The sequence below is a fragment of the Pongo abelii genome, chromosome 13 (genome assembly GCF_028885655.2).
Source record: "Pongo abelii isolate AG06213 chromosome 13, NHGRI_mPonAbe1-v2.0_pri, whole genome shotgun sequence".
Taxonomy (NCBI): Eukaryota; Metazoa; Chordata; class Mammalia; order Primates; family Hominidae; genus Pongo; species Pongo abelii.
The window spans coordinates 21,576,064-21,590,177 of NC_071998.2; the positions used below are offsets into that span (position 1 = coordinate 21,576,064).

Here is a 14,114-nt window from a genome sequence, read left to right on the forward strand (position 1 = left end):
TCTTCTGTTTAACAGCTGTGCAACCTCAGGCAACTTCGCCTTCCGTATTTTGGTCTTTTTGTCTGTAAAGTAGGGGGTATATACAGAATTTACATCTTAATGTTGTTATGAGTACTGATGAATATAGATACAATGTTTAGAATAGTTCAGGCTATTTTAGTTTAGAAATGTTTAGGCTACGAAATACATGGGTAGAATTTACAGAGAGGCAGAGTACTTTAAAATAATTAAACCACCAAATAAAATAAGACAAGTCTGTTACAAGAAATGTTCCCAAAGTGGCCAGATAAGCATCTGTCAGGAGTGCCGTAGGAAGGTCTCCCCCTCTGATGAGAAGGTTAGATTAGAGGATCTCTTAAAGCCTAGGAGTCATTGATAGCCTAGTTATGCCCTGAATGCTTGAAGTTATATTTATGCTTATGGAGTAATCTCTAGAAAAATCTGATTTTATTATACTACAAAGCCATAAGTAATTTTTTTGCAACTTGTGGAGTTCTCAGACTAAAGTCAAATGAAACCAAATCATACAAACCAAACTTAACTAGTGACGATTTTTGGTATGTCAGTTCACAATGTTAAACAGTAAAGTAACAGAAATCCAGAAATGTAATATTATGTACCCATAGGAAAATGATCTCAAAAAGCCAAGAGAAAATGCCTCCTAAGGGTCCTTGAGGCAATTTGATCTCAAGAAAGCAGAGAAGAAAATTCTAAAAAGATTATTTCATTTAAGGTTAAATGATTATGGAAATATAAAATTCTCAATGTTGGTCAAACACAAAACTCGCAAGTGGCTTAGAAAGTGCATACAATTCTCAAAATGTATTCCCTACTGTTGAAGGTATTTATATTTATAGTTACATTTTTCTAGCTATATTAAGCATTATTTTTAAAACACATTACAGTAAAATACACATAAAAAGTACATATATATTATGTATATGATTTGAGTTTTTACAAACTAAACACACCTATGTAATCAGCACCCAGATTTTAAATTGTTTTTGAAGTTAATTTTTCTTACCTTTCGGGAAGAAAAATTTAACCTTCTATTCTGCATATTTGGAGGTACACTATGTAACTTTAAAAGCAACATACCCATCTTGACTTCAAGTGACTTTCTTTTTTTTTTTTTTTTGAGATTGAGTCTCGCTCTGTTGCCCAGGCTGGAGTGCAGTGGCGCGATCTCCGCTCACTGCAAGCTCCCCCTCCTGGGTTCACACCATTCTCCTGCCTCAGCCTCCCAAGTAGCTGGGACTACAGGCGCCTGCCACCACGCCCGGCTAATTTTTTTTGTATTTTTAGTAGAGACGGGGTTTCACAGTGTTCGCCAGGATGGTCTCGATCTCCTGACCTCGTGATCCACCCGCCTTGGCCTCCCAAAGTGCTGGGATTACAAGCTTGAGCCACTGCGCCCAGCCTGACTTCAAGTGACTTTCAATACCTCTTGTGGTAAGCAGAATAAATAGCTCCCCAAAGACATCCACATCTTTTTTTTTTTTTTTTTTTTTTTTGAGACGGAGTCTCACTCTGTCACCCAGGCTGGAGTGCAGTGGCGTGATCTCGGCTCACTGCAACCTCTGCCTCCTGGGTTCCATTTATTCTCCTGCCTCAGCTTCCCAAGTAGCTGGGACTACAGGCGTGCGCCACCATGCCCGGCTAATTTTGTTTTAGTAGAGACGGGGTGTCACCATGTTGGCCAGGCTGGTCTCTATCTCCTGACGTCATGATCCGCCCACCTCAGCCTCCCAAAGTGCTGGGATTACAAGAGTGAGCCACCGTGCCTGGCCTAGATATCCACATCTTAATTCCTGAACCTGTTACTATGTTTCCTTACTTGGCAAGAGGGACTTTGCAGATGTGACCAGGACTTTGAGAAGGGAAAATTATCTTGGACTACTGAGTGGACCCAATGTAATCACTGGGGTCTTTTTAAGTGAGAGAGGAAGGCAGCAGAGTCACAGAAGATGTGGCAAGGGAAGCAGAAGTCAGAGGTGCCATATGCCAAGGAATGTGGGCAGCCTCTAGAACCTGGAAGAGGGAAGGAAATGAATTCTCCCTGGCAGCCTCCAGTAGGAAGGCAACCCTACTGACACCTTGATTTTGGTCCCTTGAAACCCATTTTGGATCCTTAACGTCCAAAACTGTAGGATAATACATTTGTGGTGTTTTTTATTTTATTATTATTTTTTTTGAGACAGAGTCTCGCTCTGTCGCCCAGGCTGGAGTGCAGTGGCGCGACCTCAGCTCACTGCAAGCTCCACCTCTCAGGTTCACGCCATTCTCCTGCCTCAGCCTCCTGAGTAGCTGGGACCACAGGCACCCGCCACGAGGCCCGGCTAATGTTTTGTATTTTTAGTAGAGATGGGGTTTCACCGTGTTAGCCAGGATGGTCTCGATCTCCTGACCTTGTGATCCGCCCACCTCAGCCTCCCAAAGTGCTAGGATTACAGGCGTGAGCCACCGCGCCTGGCCAATTTGTGTTGTTTTAAAGACCCTAATTTTGTGGTAATTTGTTACAGCATATATGAAACTAATATACCATTTATAGTCTGGTGAGTCTGTCTTCAGATTCATATATCTCACTGCACATTTAATAGCTTCATGTGGCTCACAGGCATCTCAATCATAACATGCCCTAAATTAAAACTTCACTTTTTTCTTCCCAAACCAGGTCACTCTCCCAGCCTTTCTCATCTTAGTACACAACCAACCACCCAATTACTAATGGCAGAAACCTGGAAGTCATTTCTTTCTTTCTTTTCTTTTTTTTTTTTTTTTTAAGAGATGAGGTCTCGATCCAGCACCTAGGCTGGAGTGCAGTGGTTTGATCGAGCTCACTGCTGCCTCGAACTCCTGAGCACAAGCGATCCTCCCACCTCTGCCTTCCAAAGTGCTGGGACTGCAGGTGTGAGCCAGCACACCTGGCCCAGAGGTCATTCTTGAGTCTTTTTCCCTGCCATCCCCTTATATCTAACCTATAATTAAGTATCATCAATTTTACTTCCAAAATAAACATCATATCCATCCACTTCAGTTGAGTTTCACTGCTACCAATCCATTCTACACACAGCAGCCAATGTGATTTAAAAAAGAAATCTGGGCCTGGTGTGGTGGCTCATGCCTGTAATCCTAGCACTTTGGGAGGCCAAAGTGGGCGGATCACCTAAGGTCGGGAGTTTGAGATCAGCCTGGCCAACATGGTGAAACCCCCGTTTCTACTAAAAATACAAAAATTAGCTGGGCATGGTGGTGTGTGCCTGTAATCCCAGCTACTCGGGAGGCTAAGGCAGGAGAATTGCTTGAACCTGGGAGGTGGAGGTTTCAGTGAGCTGAGATCGTACCACTGTACTCCAGCCTGGGCGATAGAGTGGGACCTTGTCTCAAAAACAAACAAACAAACAAAAAAGAAATCTGATAGCACTTCCTTGCAAAAACCCCTTAATGTCTTCTTTTGTGCCCAATGTGACCTTTTCGTGGCTCCAAGCTAGCTGCAGGGGAACTAAGAGTTCATAAGTATTTTACAAATTAGAGCTTCATTATTAACTGAAATGCATCACACACTGCAGTTTGATGAGATTTGAAATTTGCTGTACAGCAAGAAATCTCAATGAACTGTTAGACTTAGTTTCACCTGTGGTAAATTTTTAATGGTTGTAAAAAAAAGATGTTAATATTTTGTATCATCAACTTCATTCAAAGTTTCTTGTCAATGGTGACTCAGGAATCTGTTGCGCAGCCTGGTCTCGAACTCCTGGCCTTAAGCTATCCTCCCCCCTTGGCTTCCTAAAATGCTGGGAGTGACTCAGAAATTTGAAAGGGTCATTAAAAAGTCTTAAAGCCTGATTCGGTGGCATGGGCCTGTAGTCCCAGCTACTCAGAAGGCTGAAGCCAGAAAAGATGGCTTGAGGCCAGGAGCTCGAGTCCAGCCTGGACAACATAGTGAGATCCTTGTCTCAAAAACAACAACCCAAAGTCTTATTTATCTTCAGGAGCTGCGCAAGCCCTTTACCACCGCCACGTTTCTCCCTGGATGTCCCTAGGCCTTGGGACTGGCTGAGAGTTCCCTGTAGTGGAGGCCGCCGCTGAACTGATTATAAAGATGAGAGAGGCTCTGCCATGCCTTGGTCATCAATTCACACTCCACCAGTATCTTCTAGCAGTCACGGCAAGGTTTAACGTCAGGGACCGCTGTGGGGTGGCCGCGCTACACGACAGTATAGTTGCGGTCCTGGTTTATGAAATAACTGAGGGAACGAGAGGCGCAAGAAATCCCTCCTTGGGTGCAAGACCAAAACAACTACCCCGCGGGAAGACTCGGGCTTCAGTGCGTCTGTCGCCAGTGGAGGAGGACGCTTCGGGGCAGGAGCACAGGCTGGCAGGACAGCCCCGCAGCAGCTCCAGGGCGGCAGAGGCCATGGAAGATGCTCCGCTGGTCTGCACCCGGCCTGCGCCTCAAAATACCGCCGGGAAGGTGGGGGACGGGGACCGGAGCAGCCAATCACGCGAGCCCTCTCGGGCGGCGTCAGGGCGCGCTCGCGGATTCGGCACTCCGGGTGGGCGTGGCTGGGCGAGCGAGGAGTAGGGACAAGGTCGAGCGACGAGTCATCTACCCGCGCGCCCGAGCGCGGAAACCGAGGGGCAGGCTCGCGCTCTGCGTGTTTCGTGGCGCTTGGTTCGGCTCTCGCCGGAGGAGCGCGGTGGCGGCGTGGGAGGGAGCCTCTGACGGCGTCTGGTGAGAGCTGCGCGGCGGCGGGGGACTCCGGGAGAGCATCCTGCCCACCCCCAGGGCCGCCTCCCCCGGCCTCCTGCCCCAGGCCTCCCCTCCCCGGCGCGCCCCGAGGCCCACACTGGACCCGGCTCTCGCCCAATGTCCTGCAGGCCTGCACCATAGGGCACCTCTTTAGCCCAATTCAGGGCTCCGCCGTGTGGCTCGGGGTGGGCCCTGATGAGCAGGGGAGGGGATGTAGAGGGAGGCCCAAGTTGACTTGTCCCCTGGAACAGTGCTGTCCAATCGGGGGGATGCTGAGTGTCCCGTTAGGAGCGGGGCGGGGCGAGAGAGGGTGGAGAACTGCCTGGCAGGCGAGCTGTCCTGGCGTGAAAAGGCTGGGCTAAAAGGTCCCCTCCCTGCTCTGAGTCTACATTCTGAGTCTGGGCTTCCTTGTATATTTGAGAAGCGTTAATTCCCCGCCCTCACCCCAATTTTTTTTTTTTTTTTTTTTTTTTTTTTGAGACTGAGTCTCGCTCTGACGCCCAGGTTGGAGTGCAGTGGCGCGATCTCGGCTCACTGTAAGCTCCGCCTCCCAGGTTCACGCCATTCTCCTGCCTCAGCCTCCCGAGTAGCTGGGACTACAGGCGCCCGCCACCATGCCTGGCTAATTTTTTGTATTTTTAGTAGAGACGGGGTTTCACCATGTTAGCCAGGATGGTCTCGATCTCCTGACCTTGTGATCCGCCCACCTCGGCCTCCCAAAGTGCTGGGATTACAGGCGTGAGCCACCGCGCCTGGCCCCTCCCCCCAGTTTTACGCTTGTAAAAGTGTTAGAACACAAGAACGTATTTTTTACTACTCTGGTAGGAGGGGTGGGGTACAGTTTCGCAGTATAGGTAACTCGTTAACCCAACTGTAGGAGCGCCGCAGGAGAAGCCAAACCGAATTATAGCGTCGGAATGGGGCCCTGAGTTTCAGACCGCTTTATATAGCTCTTTCCTTCTTATTCCTGTGAGTCCCATCCTCATTGCACTGACGAAAGGGCGATTTATCATGTTTTCGAGGAAGATTTGTACTCATGGATGTTTATGGAATGAACAGACACAAGGCAAACACTGGGTGTGGGACAGTGTTCTGAGCGCTGAAGTCATTCACACAAGGGTTTGATTTTCGGTTCTCTCAATGATGAACTTGGGTTCAAGCGATTCTCCTGCCTCAGCCTCCCAAGTAGCTGGGATTACAGGCGGCTGCCACCATGCTCGGTTAATTTTTGTATTTTTAGTAGAGATGGGGTTTCACCATGTTGGTCAGGCTGGACTTGAACAGACATCAAGTGATCCGCCCATCTCGGCTTCCCAAAGTGCTGGGGTTACAGGCGTCAGCCACCGCGCCTGGCCAATGATGAACTATTAAACAGTGATTTGGGGCAAGTAAATTATTTTTTCTGTGCTTCCTGTCTGTAAAATGGGGCTAATAACGAGGGCTGTGAGGATGAAATGAGTTAATACGTGTGAAGAAAGCTATTAGCACAATGGCACTTCAGAAGCGCTCAGCAAATGTTTACTGTTGTTTCCTCTGTTCAGTGACTGCTTGACCCAAGTGTTCTTTATTTTCAGTTGATAGCCTTAAAAATATTCTCTTCACAAAGAACTCTTTCCACGTTGAGTGGGACATTATTTTTCTGGAAAGGGTTAATCACCTTTTGTCAGCATTTATAATGGACAGTCTTGAGTTGAGAGAATGCAGAAAGTAGCCTTTAAGAATTGGGTTTCTGCCGGGCGGGGTGGCTCACGCCTGTAATCCCAGCACTTTGGGAGGCCAATGCAGGCGGATCACCTGAGGTCAGGAGTTCAAGACCAGCCTGGCCAACATGATGAAACCTCATCTCTACTAAAAATACAAAAATTAGCTGGATGTGGTGGCGGGCGCCTGTGATCCCAGCTACTCAGGAGGCTGAGATAGGAGAATCGCTTGAACCCGGGAAGCGGAGGTTGCAGTGAGCCGAGATTGCACCACTGCACTCCAGCCTGGGCGACAGGCTGTCTGTCTCAAAAAAAAAAAAAAAAAGAATTGGGTTTCTCTGGCTGGGTATGGTGGCTCATGCCTGTAATCCCAGCACTTTGGGAGGCCAGGCGGCGGATCACCTGAGGTCAGGAGATCGAGACCAGCCTGGCCAACATGGTGAAACCCCGCCTCTACTAAAAATACAAAAAAATTAGCTGGGCATGGTGTCACATGCCTGTAATCCCAGCTACTTGGGAGGCTGAGGCAGGAGACTCGCTTGAACCTGGGAGGTGGAGGTTGCAGTGAGCTGAGATTGTGTCACTGCACTCCAGCCTGGGCAAGAGAGCGAGACCCTGTCTCAAAAAGAAAAAACAAAAAAACAAGAATTGGGTTTTTCAGCGATTGCCAGTGAATTCAAGATGAAGGCAAACTTGTCTGAAAACTATCATCTATCTGTCTAACATCTATCATCCATCCATCTGTCACCTATTATTTATTTTTCTGTCTTTCTTTTGGTGGCTCAGGTACAATTATAGAATTGAAGAGTGAAATGGATGCAAGTATTCAGTCCCACCTTCTGACGTTCTGAGCTCTGTGCTGGACAATGCACCTACTTCATAATGTTCATTTAAAAGATTGCTTGTTTTTATTTTTTTTATTTAAATTTTAATTTTTTAAAGATAGGGTCTCACTCTGTCACCCAGGCTGGAGTGCAGTCGTCCTTTTCCAATTTGTACTATAGTTTCTTTCAGGGAAAAGAATTATATAGCTGGGGAACACATATGAGAAGGCTTTTTGCTATTTAGCCTCTTGTGGCTTTTAATTTACATTTTTAATTTTTGTGAGGCAAGGCCAAAGCAGATGACTTGAGGTCAAGAGTTCGAGAACAGCCTGGTTTAGTTGAAACCGCATCTCAACTAAAAAAATACAAAAATTAGCCGGGCATGGTGGCATACGCCTGTAATCCCAGCTACCTGGGAGGCTGAGGCAAGAGAATTGATTGAACCCGGGAGGTGGAAGTTACAGTGAGCTGAGGTCGCACCACTGCACTCCAGCCTGGGCAACAGAGTAAGACTCCGTCTCAAGAAAAAAGAAAAATACTGTGAGGCAAAACAAATCATTCATGGTTTGTCAATTTGTATTTATTTTACAAAGAACAGTAAATGTTCCATCTGGCAGTACTAAAATGCCTCGTACTTACCAGTTACTCAAAGGTTATTCTACCTAAACTGAGAGCAAGCTGGCCATATGAGTAAACTGAAAAATAGAACAATGTTACCTAAGGCCAGGTTTATAGACAAGTTTGCCTTCATCTTGAACTCACTGGCAATCTGAGAAACCCAATTCTTTTTTTTTTTTTTTTTTTTTTTTTTTTTGAGATGGAATCTCACTCTTGTTGCCCAGGCTGGAGTACAGTGGCAGGATCTCGGCTCACTGCAACCTCCGCCTCCTGGGTTCAAGCTATTCTCCTGCCTCAGCCTCCGGAGTAGCTGGGATTACAGGCGCCTGCCACCATGCCTGGCTAATTTTTGTATTTTTAGTAGAGACGGGGTTTTGCCATGTTAGCTAGGCTGGTCTTGAACTCCTGGCCTCAGGTGATCCGCCTGCCTCGGCCTCCCAAAGTGCTGGGATTACAGGCGTGAGCCACTGCGCCCGGCTGAAACCCAATTCTTGAAAGCAGCTTTTTGCATTCTGTCAAATCAAGACTGTCCATTGTAAGTACTGATGAAAAGTGATTGCCTTCTTACAAAAGGAAATTTACTTGCCCCAGGCTGGATTTAAATTTTAATTTTTTTAAAGATAGGGTCTTGCTCAATCTTTCAGGCTGGAGTGCGGTGGCACGATCATAACTCACTACAGCCTCAAACTCCTGGGCTAAAGTGATCTTCCTGCCTCAGCCTCCCACACAGCTAGGACCGCAGGTGTGCACAACCACACTCAGCTAATTAAAAAAAAATTGTAGAGACAGGAGTCTTACTATGTTGCCCAGGCTGGTCTTGAACTCCTGACTTCAAGGAGTCCTTCTTGCCTCAGCCTCCCAAAGTGCTGGGATTACAGGCATGAGCCACCATGTCCAGCCAGATTTCTTGTTTTTGTTTATTTATTTATTTATTTATTTGAGACAGAGTCTCTTTTGCCCAGGCTGGAGTGCAGTGGTGCGATCTTGGCTCACTGCAACCTCTGCCTTCTGGGTTCAAGAGATTCTTGTGCCTCAGCCTCCCAAGCAGCTGGGATTACAGGCACGCGCTACCATGCCTGGCTAATTTTTCTTTTTTTTGAAATGGAGTCTCAATCAGTCTCCCAGGCTGGAAAGCAATGGCGTAATCTCGGCTCACTGCAACCTCTGCCTCCCAGGTTCAAGCAATTCTCCTGCCACAGCCTCCTCAGTGCTGGGATTGCAGGTGCACACCACCACACCCTGATAAGTTTTGTATTTTTAGTAGAGATGGGGTTTCACCATGTTGGCCAGGCTGGTCTCCAACTCGTGACCTCAGGTGATCTGCCCACCTCGGCCTCCCAAAGTGCTGGGATTACAGGCATGAGCCACTGTGCCCAGCCAAAGTTGAATGTTTTTGCTAAATTTTAGGGCTCTTATAACTCTTTGTATATTTGAAAAGTTGATGGCCAGCAATTTCCAAAGCTTTGCACTTTTAGATTTGATATTTCCAATATCTTTAAATGTTCTCATTCTACCATTTGAGTCATAATTAAAAGCATTTTAAAAAGTAAGATTTGTGGCTGGGCGTGGTGGCTCATGCCTGTAATACTAGCACTTTGGGAGGCCGAGGTGGGTGGATCACGTGAGGTCAGGAGTTTGAGACTGGCCTGGCCAACATGGTGAAACCCCGTCTCTGCTAAAAATCCAAAAAAAATTAGGTGGGTGTGGTGGTGGGCACCTGTAATCCCAGCTACTCAGGAGGCTGAGGCACAAGAATCTCTTGAACTGGGGAGGTGGAGGTTGCAGTGAGCCAAGGTCATGTCACTTAACTCCAGCCTGGGCAACAGAGGGAGATTGTATTTAAAAAAAAAAAAAAAGTAAGATTTGCCCCAACAATTTGCAGAATATATTACCAATTTTGTAATATACATTGTGTATGTGTGTATGTATACACATACATACATCATATATACACATCATATATATACATATATACACATATATATACACACATATATACATATATACGTATATATACATATATATATACGTATATATGTATATATATATTTAGATAGAGACTAATTCTGTTGCTCAGGTTGGAGTGCAGTGGCACCATCTCGGCTCACTGCAAGCTCCGCCTCATGTGTTCAAGTGATTCTCCTGCCTCGGCCTCCCAAGTAGCTGGGACTCATAGGTGTGTGCCACAACACCTGGCTAATTTTTTTTTGTATGTTTAGTAGAGATGGGGTTTCACCATGTTGGCCAGGCTGTTCTCGAATTCCTGACCTCTCATGATCCACCCACCTCAGCCTCCCAAAGTGTTGGGATTACAGGCGTGAGCCATATATTTATTTATATTATCATAGTTTATCCATGGAAGGACAGATAAGAAACCAGTAACTGTTTGCTTCCAGGGAAAAGAACTAGCTAGCTGGGGAACACAGATGAAAAGACTTATTGCTACTTAACCTCTTGTGACTTTTCAATTTTAAACCATGTGAATATACTACCTAATCAAAAATTGAGTTAATTAAAATTATTTTTTAAAACCTCCCCTTAAAAAGGCATTTTACCTTAATTTTATTTTTAAGATTTAACTTCTTTCCTTAAAAAAGCTTTGATTTTTTAAGGTTTTTTAGGTTTCTAGGTAACATTGTTGTATTTTTCACCTTTTATTTATGTGGCCAGCTTGCTCTCAGTTTAGGTAGAATAACCTTTGAGTAACTGGTAAGTACGAGGCATTTTAGTACTGCCAGATGGAACATTTACTGTTCTTTGTAAAATAAATACAAATTGACAAACCATGAATGATTTGTTTTGCCTCAGCAAATTAAATATTACCAACAATTTATTCTGCTCAAATTTGATCACTGGAAGAAGGATTATGTACAAGAACACTTACGACAACCATTTTTGGAAGAATATTTTTGTCTCTTTAAAGATTAGATAGTGCGCCGTGTGCGGTGGCTCATGCCTGTAATCCCAGCACTTGGGGAGGCCGAGACGGGCGGATTATGAGGTCAGGAGTTCGAGACCAGTCTGGCTAGCATGGTGAAACCCCATGTCTACTAAAAATACAAAAAATTAGCCCAGCATGGTGGCGCATGCCTGTAATCCCAGCTACTCGGGAGGCTGAGGCAGGAGAATTGCTTGAACCCAGGAGGCGGAGGTCACAGTGAGCCGAGATTACGCCACTGCACTCCAGCCTGGGTGGCAGAGCGAGACTCTGTCTCAAAAAAAAAAGATCAGATAGTGCTTGGGTCTTCTGAATATAACTCTCTTGGCGGAATGCCCGTTTCATTATATTGTAAGTGTTTGCCATTGGGTGAAATTAGCTTTTACTGGGGATTATAAATTCAGAGTGGACCTAATGATGGGACCGTTTGCATGGTCACAAAATTTTAGCCTAAGAGAGTGTTGAGGTACCAACAGCAGAGGGCTACTGATGGAATTTCCAGTGAATTTCAGAGTTTACCCTCATCTAAAGGATGGCACCCCTAGAATTGGAATCCTTACTGAAGTGTCTCTGGATTCCTGATTACAAGTTCTAAATATTGATACACTTACTGAAACATGAACATCGAGATCAGAGTCCATGAGGTGAAATTTTATGTTGATTTAGAGAAGTTTAACATGTTCCAAGTCTGGCTCAGTGGTGTATGCCTGTAGTTCCAGTTACTTAGGAGGCTGAGGTGGGGGATTGCTTGAGTCCAGGAGTTCCAGGCTGCAATGAGCTATGATCGTGCTTGTGAATAGCTACTGCACTCTAGCTTGGGCAACATAGCAAGATCCCATCTCCAAAAACGTAAAAACTTAAAAAAAATATTCCATAAAACAAATCTCTTATTCCTTGCCCGTGATTTTACTTTTTGAATGGAGGGTATAGCATGGCAGGGAGGGATGAGCAAGCAGTGGAGCTGAGCAATAGTATATCTGTGAATGGGAGGGCCATAACGCCCAGAGCGAGGCAGCAACTGAGAAATGTGGGGGAGGAGGACCTGAGGTTTGTGTGAAGCCTTTCCAGAAAGGATGACACTTAGATTGAGTTTTGAAGGATGAGTAGAAGACCAGCAAGGAGGAAAGGAAGTTTTAGGAAAAAGTAGGTGGCATCTATAAAGGTACAGATATACGGAGATTCACTAGTTGAACTGGAGGCAGTTTGGTATGGCTGGCGCTTTGGCACAGAGAAGGGTAATTTTAGGCAGGGAAGAGATGGTGGAAAGGAAGATCACTTTGAAAGTTTGTAGGAGGCTGGGCGCAATGGCTCATGCCTGTAATCCGAGCACTTTGGGAGGCCGAGGTGGGCAGATCACTTGAGGCCAGGAGTTCAAGACCAGCCTGGCCAACATGGCAAAACCCCATCTCTACTAAAAATACAAAAATTAGCTGGGCATGTTGGTGGGCACCTATAATCCCAGCTACTCAGGAGGCTGAGGCAGGAGAATTGCTTGAATCTGGGAGGCGGAGGTAGTAGTGAGCCAAGCTCGTGCCACTGCACTCCCACCTGGGCCACAGAGTGAGACTTTGTCTCAAAATAAATAAATAAATAAACAAGAAAGTTTATAGGAGGCAGGCAAACCACTTGACAGCTGTTAAGATCGTCCAGACCTAAAATGAGGGACTGGACTAGGGGAAGTCCTTGTAAGGATGAAGAGGAGGAGAAAGATTTGAAAGATATTTAGGGGGTGGAATTGACAGCATTTTGGAGATATGGGGTGAAGAACAGAAAAGACAAGGATTTGAAGGCATTTGGATGAATGAAATTGCATAACTCAGAGAACAATTGAGGAGGAACAGGTTCCGAAAAGAAAATGAGTTCAGTTTGGGACACTGACTTTAAGGTGGCTATAGGACATACAGCAGGAGATATCTGATAGGCATTTGGAGTTGTCAGTTTTGTTGGCACTGGTGTGTAGGTACTAATGAGGGCTTGAAGGTCAGGTTTTTATCTTACTCATCTTTCTCCTGCCCAGCATTAATCACAATACCTTGTATTTAGGAAGTGTATAGTGTGAGAGTGAATAGACCGTGTTCCTTATGAGACATGATCTTGAATGTTGGTGCAGTAATTTTCCCTCTTAAGACCTGTATTTCCCTTTCTATAAAGTGATGGAGTTGAACTCGATCAGTGGTCCTCAACAACTGATTTTGCAACAATCTACTATGTTGGGCTCATCTGTGAGTTATGGCAAGTAATTTTTAATAATAAAGAGCTGATATTTCCTCACCTTTTAAACAAGAGCTGATTTATATCACTCCTTCTTAATGGCATTCCAGTGTGTTTTCTTGAGTGTGAGAAGATGGGGTGGTGTTACAGTTAGTCTGCTGGAGTTTCTTCTTTTTTTTTTTGAGATGGAGTCTCGCTCTGTCACCCAGGCTGGAGTGCAGTGGTGCGATCTCAGCTCACTGCAAGCTCCGCCTCCTGGATTCACGCCATTCTTCTGCCTCAACCTCCCAGGTAGCTGGGACTACAGGCGCCCGCCACCACCCCCAGCTAATTTTTTTTTTTGTATTTTTAGTAGAGATGGGGTTTCACTGTGTTAGCCAGGATGGTCTCGATCTCCTGACCTCGTGATCTGCTCACCTCGGCCTCCCAAAGTGCTGGGATTACAGGCATAAGCCACCACTCCCAGCCTTGGAGTTTCTTAACTCTGGATATACCAATGGGAGAGTCACACATAAGTGGAGGTGCAAAAAAAGATCAAGAATCACTGTACGAAATAGTGGTTAAGGACTTGAAACTGAAAATTTCTATTTCTGATTTAGAGAAGTTTAAAGTTTAGTTATATCTAAGAGTTATTCTGATTATAAAGTTTTTATTTTGGCAATTTCAGGAACTCTATTTTAAGAACCTCTCAAAACGAAACAAGCAAATCATGGAGAAGAATGGAAATAACCGAAAGCTGCGGGTTTGTGTTGCTACTTGTAACCGTGCAGATTATTCTAAACTTGCCCCGATCATGTTTGGCATTAAAACCGAACCTGAGTTCTTTGAACTTGATGTTGTGGTACTTGGCTCTCACCTGATAGATGACTATGGGTAAGATGAAAGCATTTTCTTATTCTTCATTGCAACAGTGTGCTAGAAGGAGCTTGGGTTTTGTAGCCATATGGGCCCAGCTTCAAATTCCTGTTCTGCTGCTTAGTTTTTATGTGGCCTTAGAGTAATCACTTGGCATCTCTGAGCCTCGGTTTCCTCATTATAAAATGGAGTGAGAACTTACATTGTAAATTATT

General features: G+C 45.3%; 2 protein-coding genes across 8 annotated transcripts in view; one reads left to right on the forward strand and one right to left on the reverse strand.

Moving 5' to 3' along the window:
- CLTA (clathrin light chain A) overlaps window positions 1-14,114 on the reverse strand; it is a 120,159-nt gene that overhangs the window by 23,437 nt on the left and 82,608 nt on the right. The window lies entirely within an intron of this gene.
- Window positions 1-14,114, forward strand: part of GNE (glucosamine (UDP-N-acetyl)-2-epimerase/N-acetylmannosamine kinase) — a 62,793-nt gene that overhangs the window by 14,864 nt on the left and 33,815 nt on the right. For 2 of the 7 annotated variants that reach the window (XR_010136416.1, NM_001131109.2), the window contains 1 exon segment: window positions 13,712-13,917. Coding sequence is in view for 5 of the 7 variants with exons in the window: in NM_001131109.2 (NP_001124581.2) it covers window positions 13,712-13,917 (206 nt within the window). In the remaining 2 variants the exon portion in view is untranslated. 7 annotated transcript variants of the gene reach the window in all.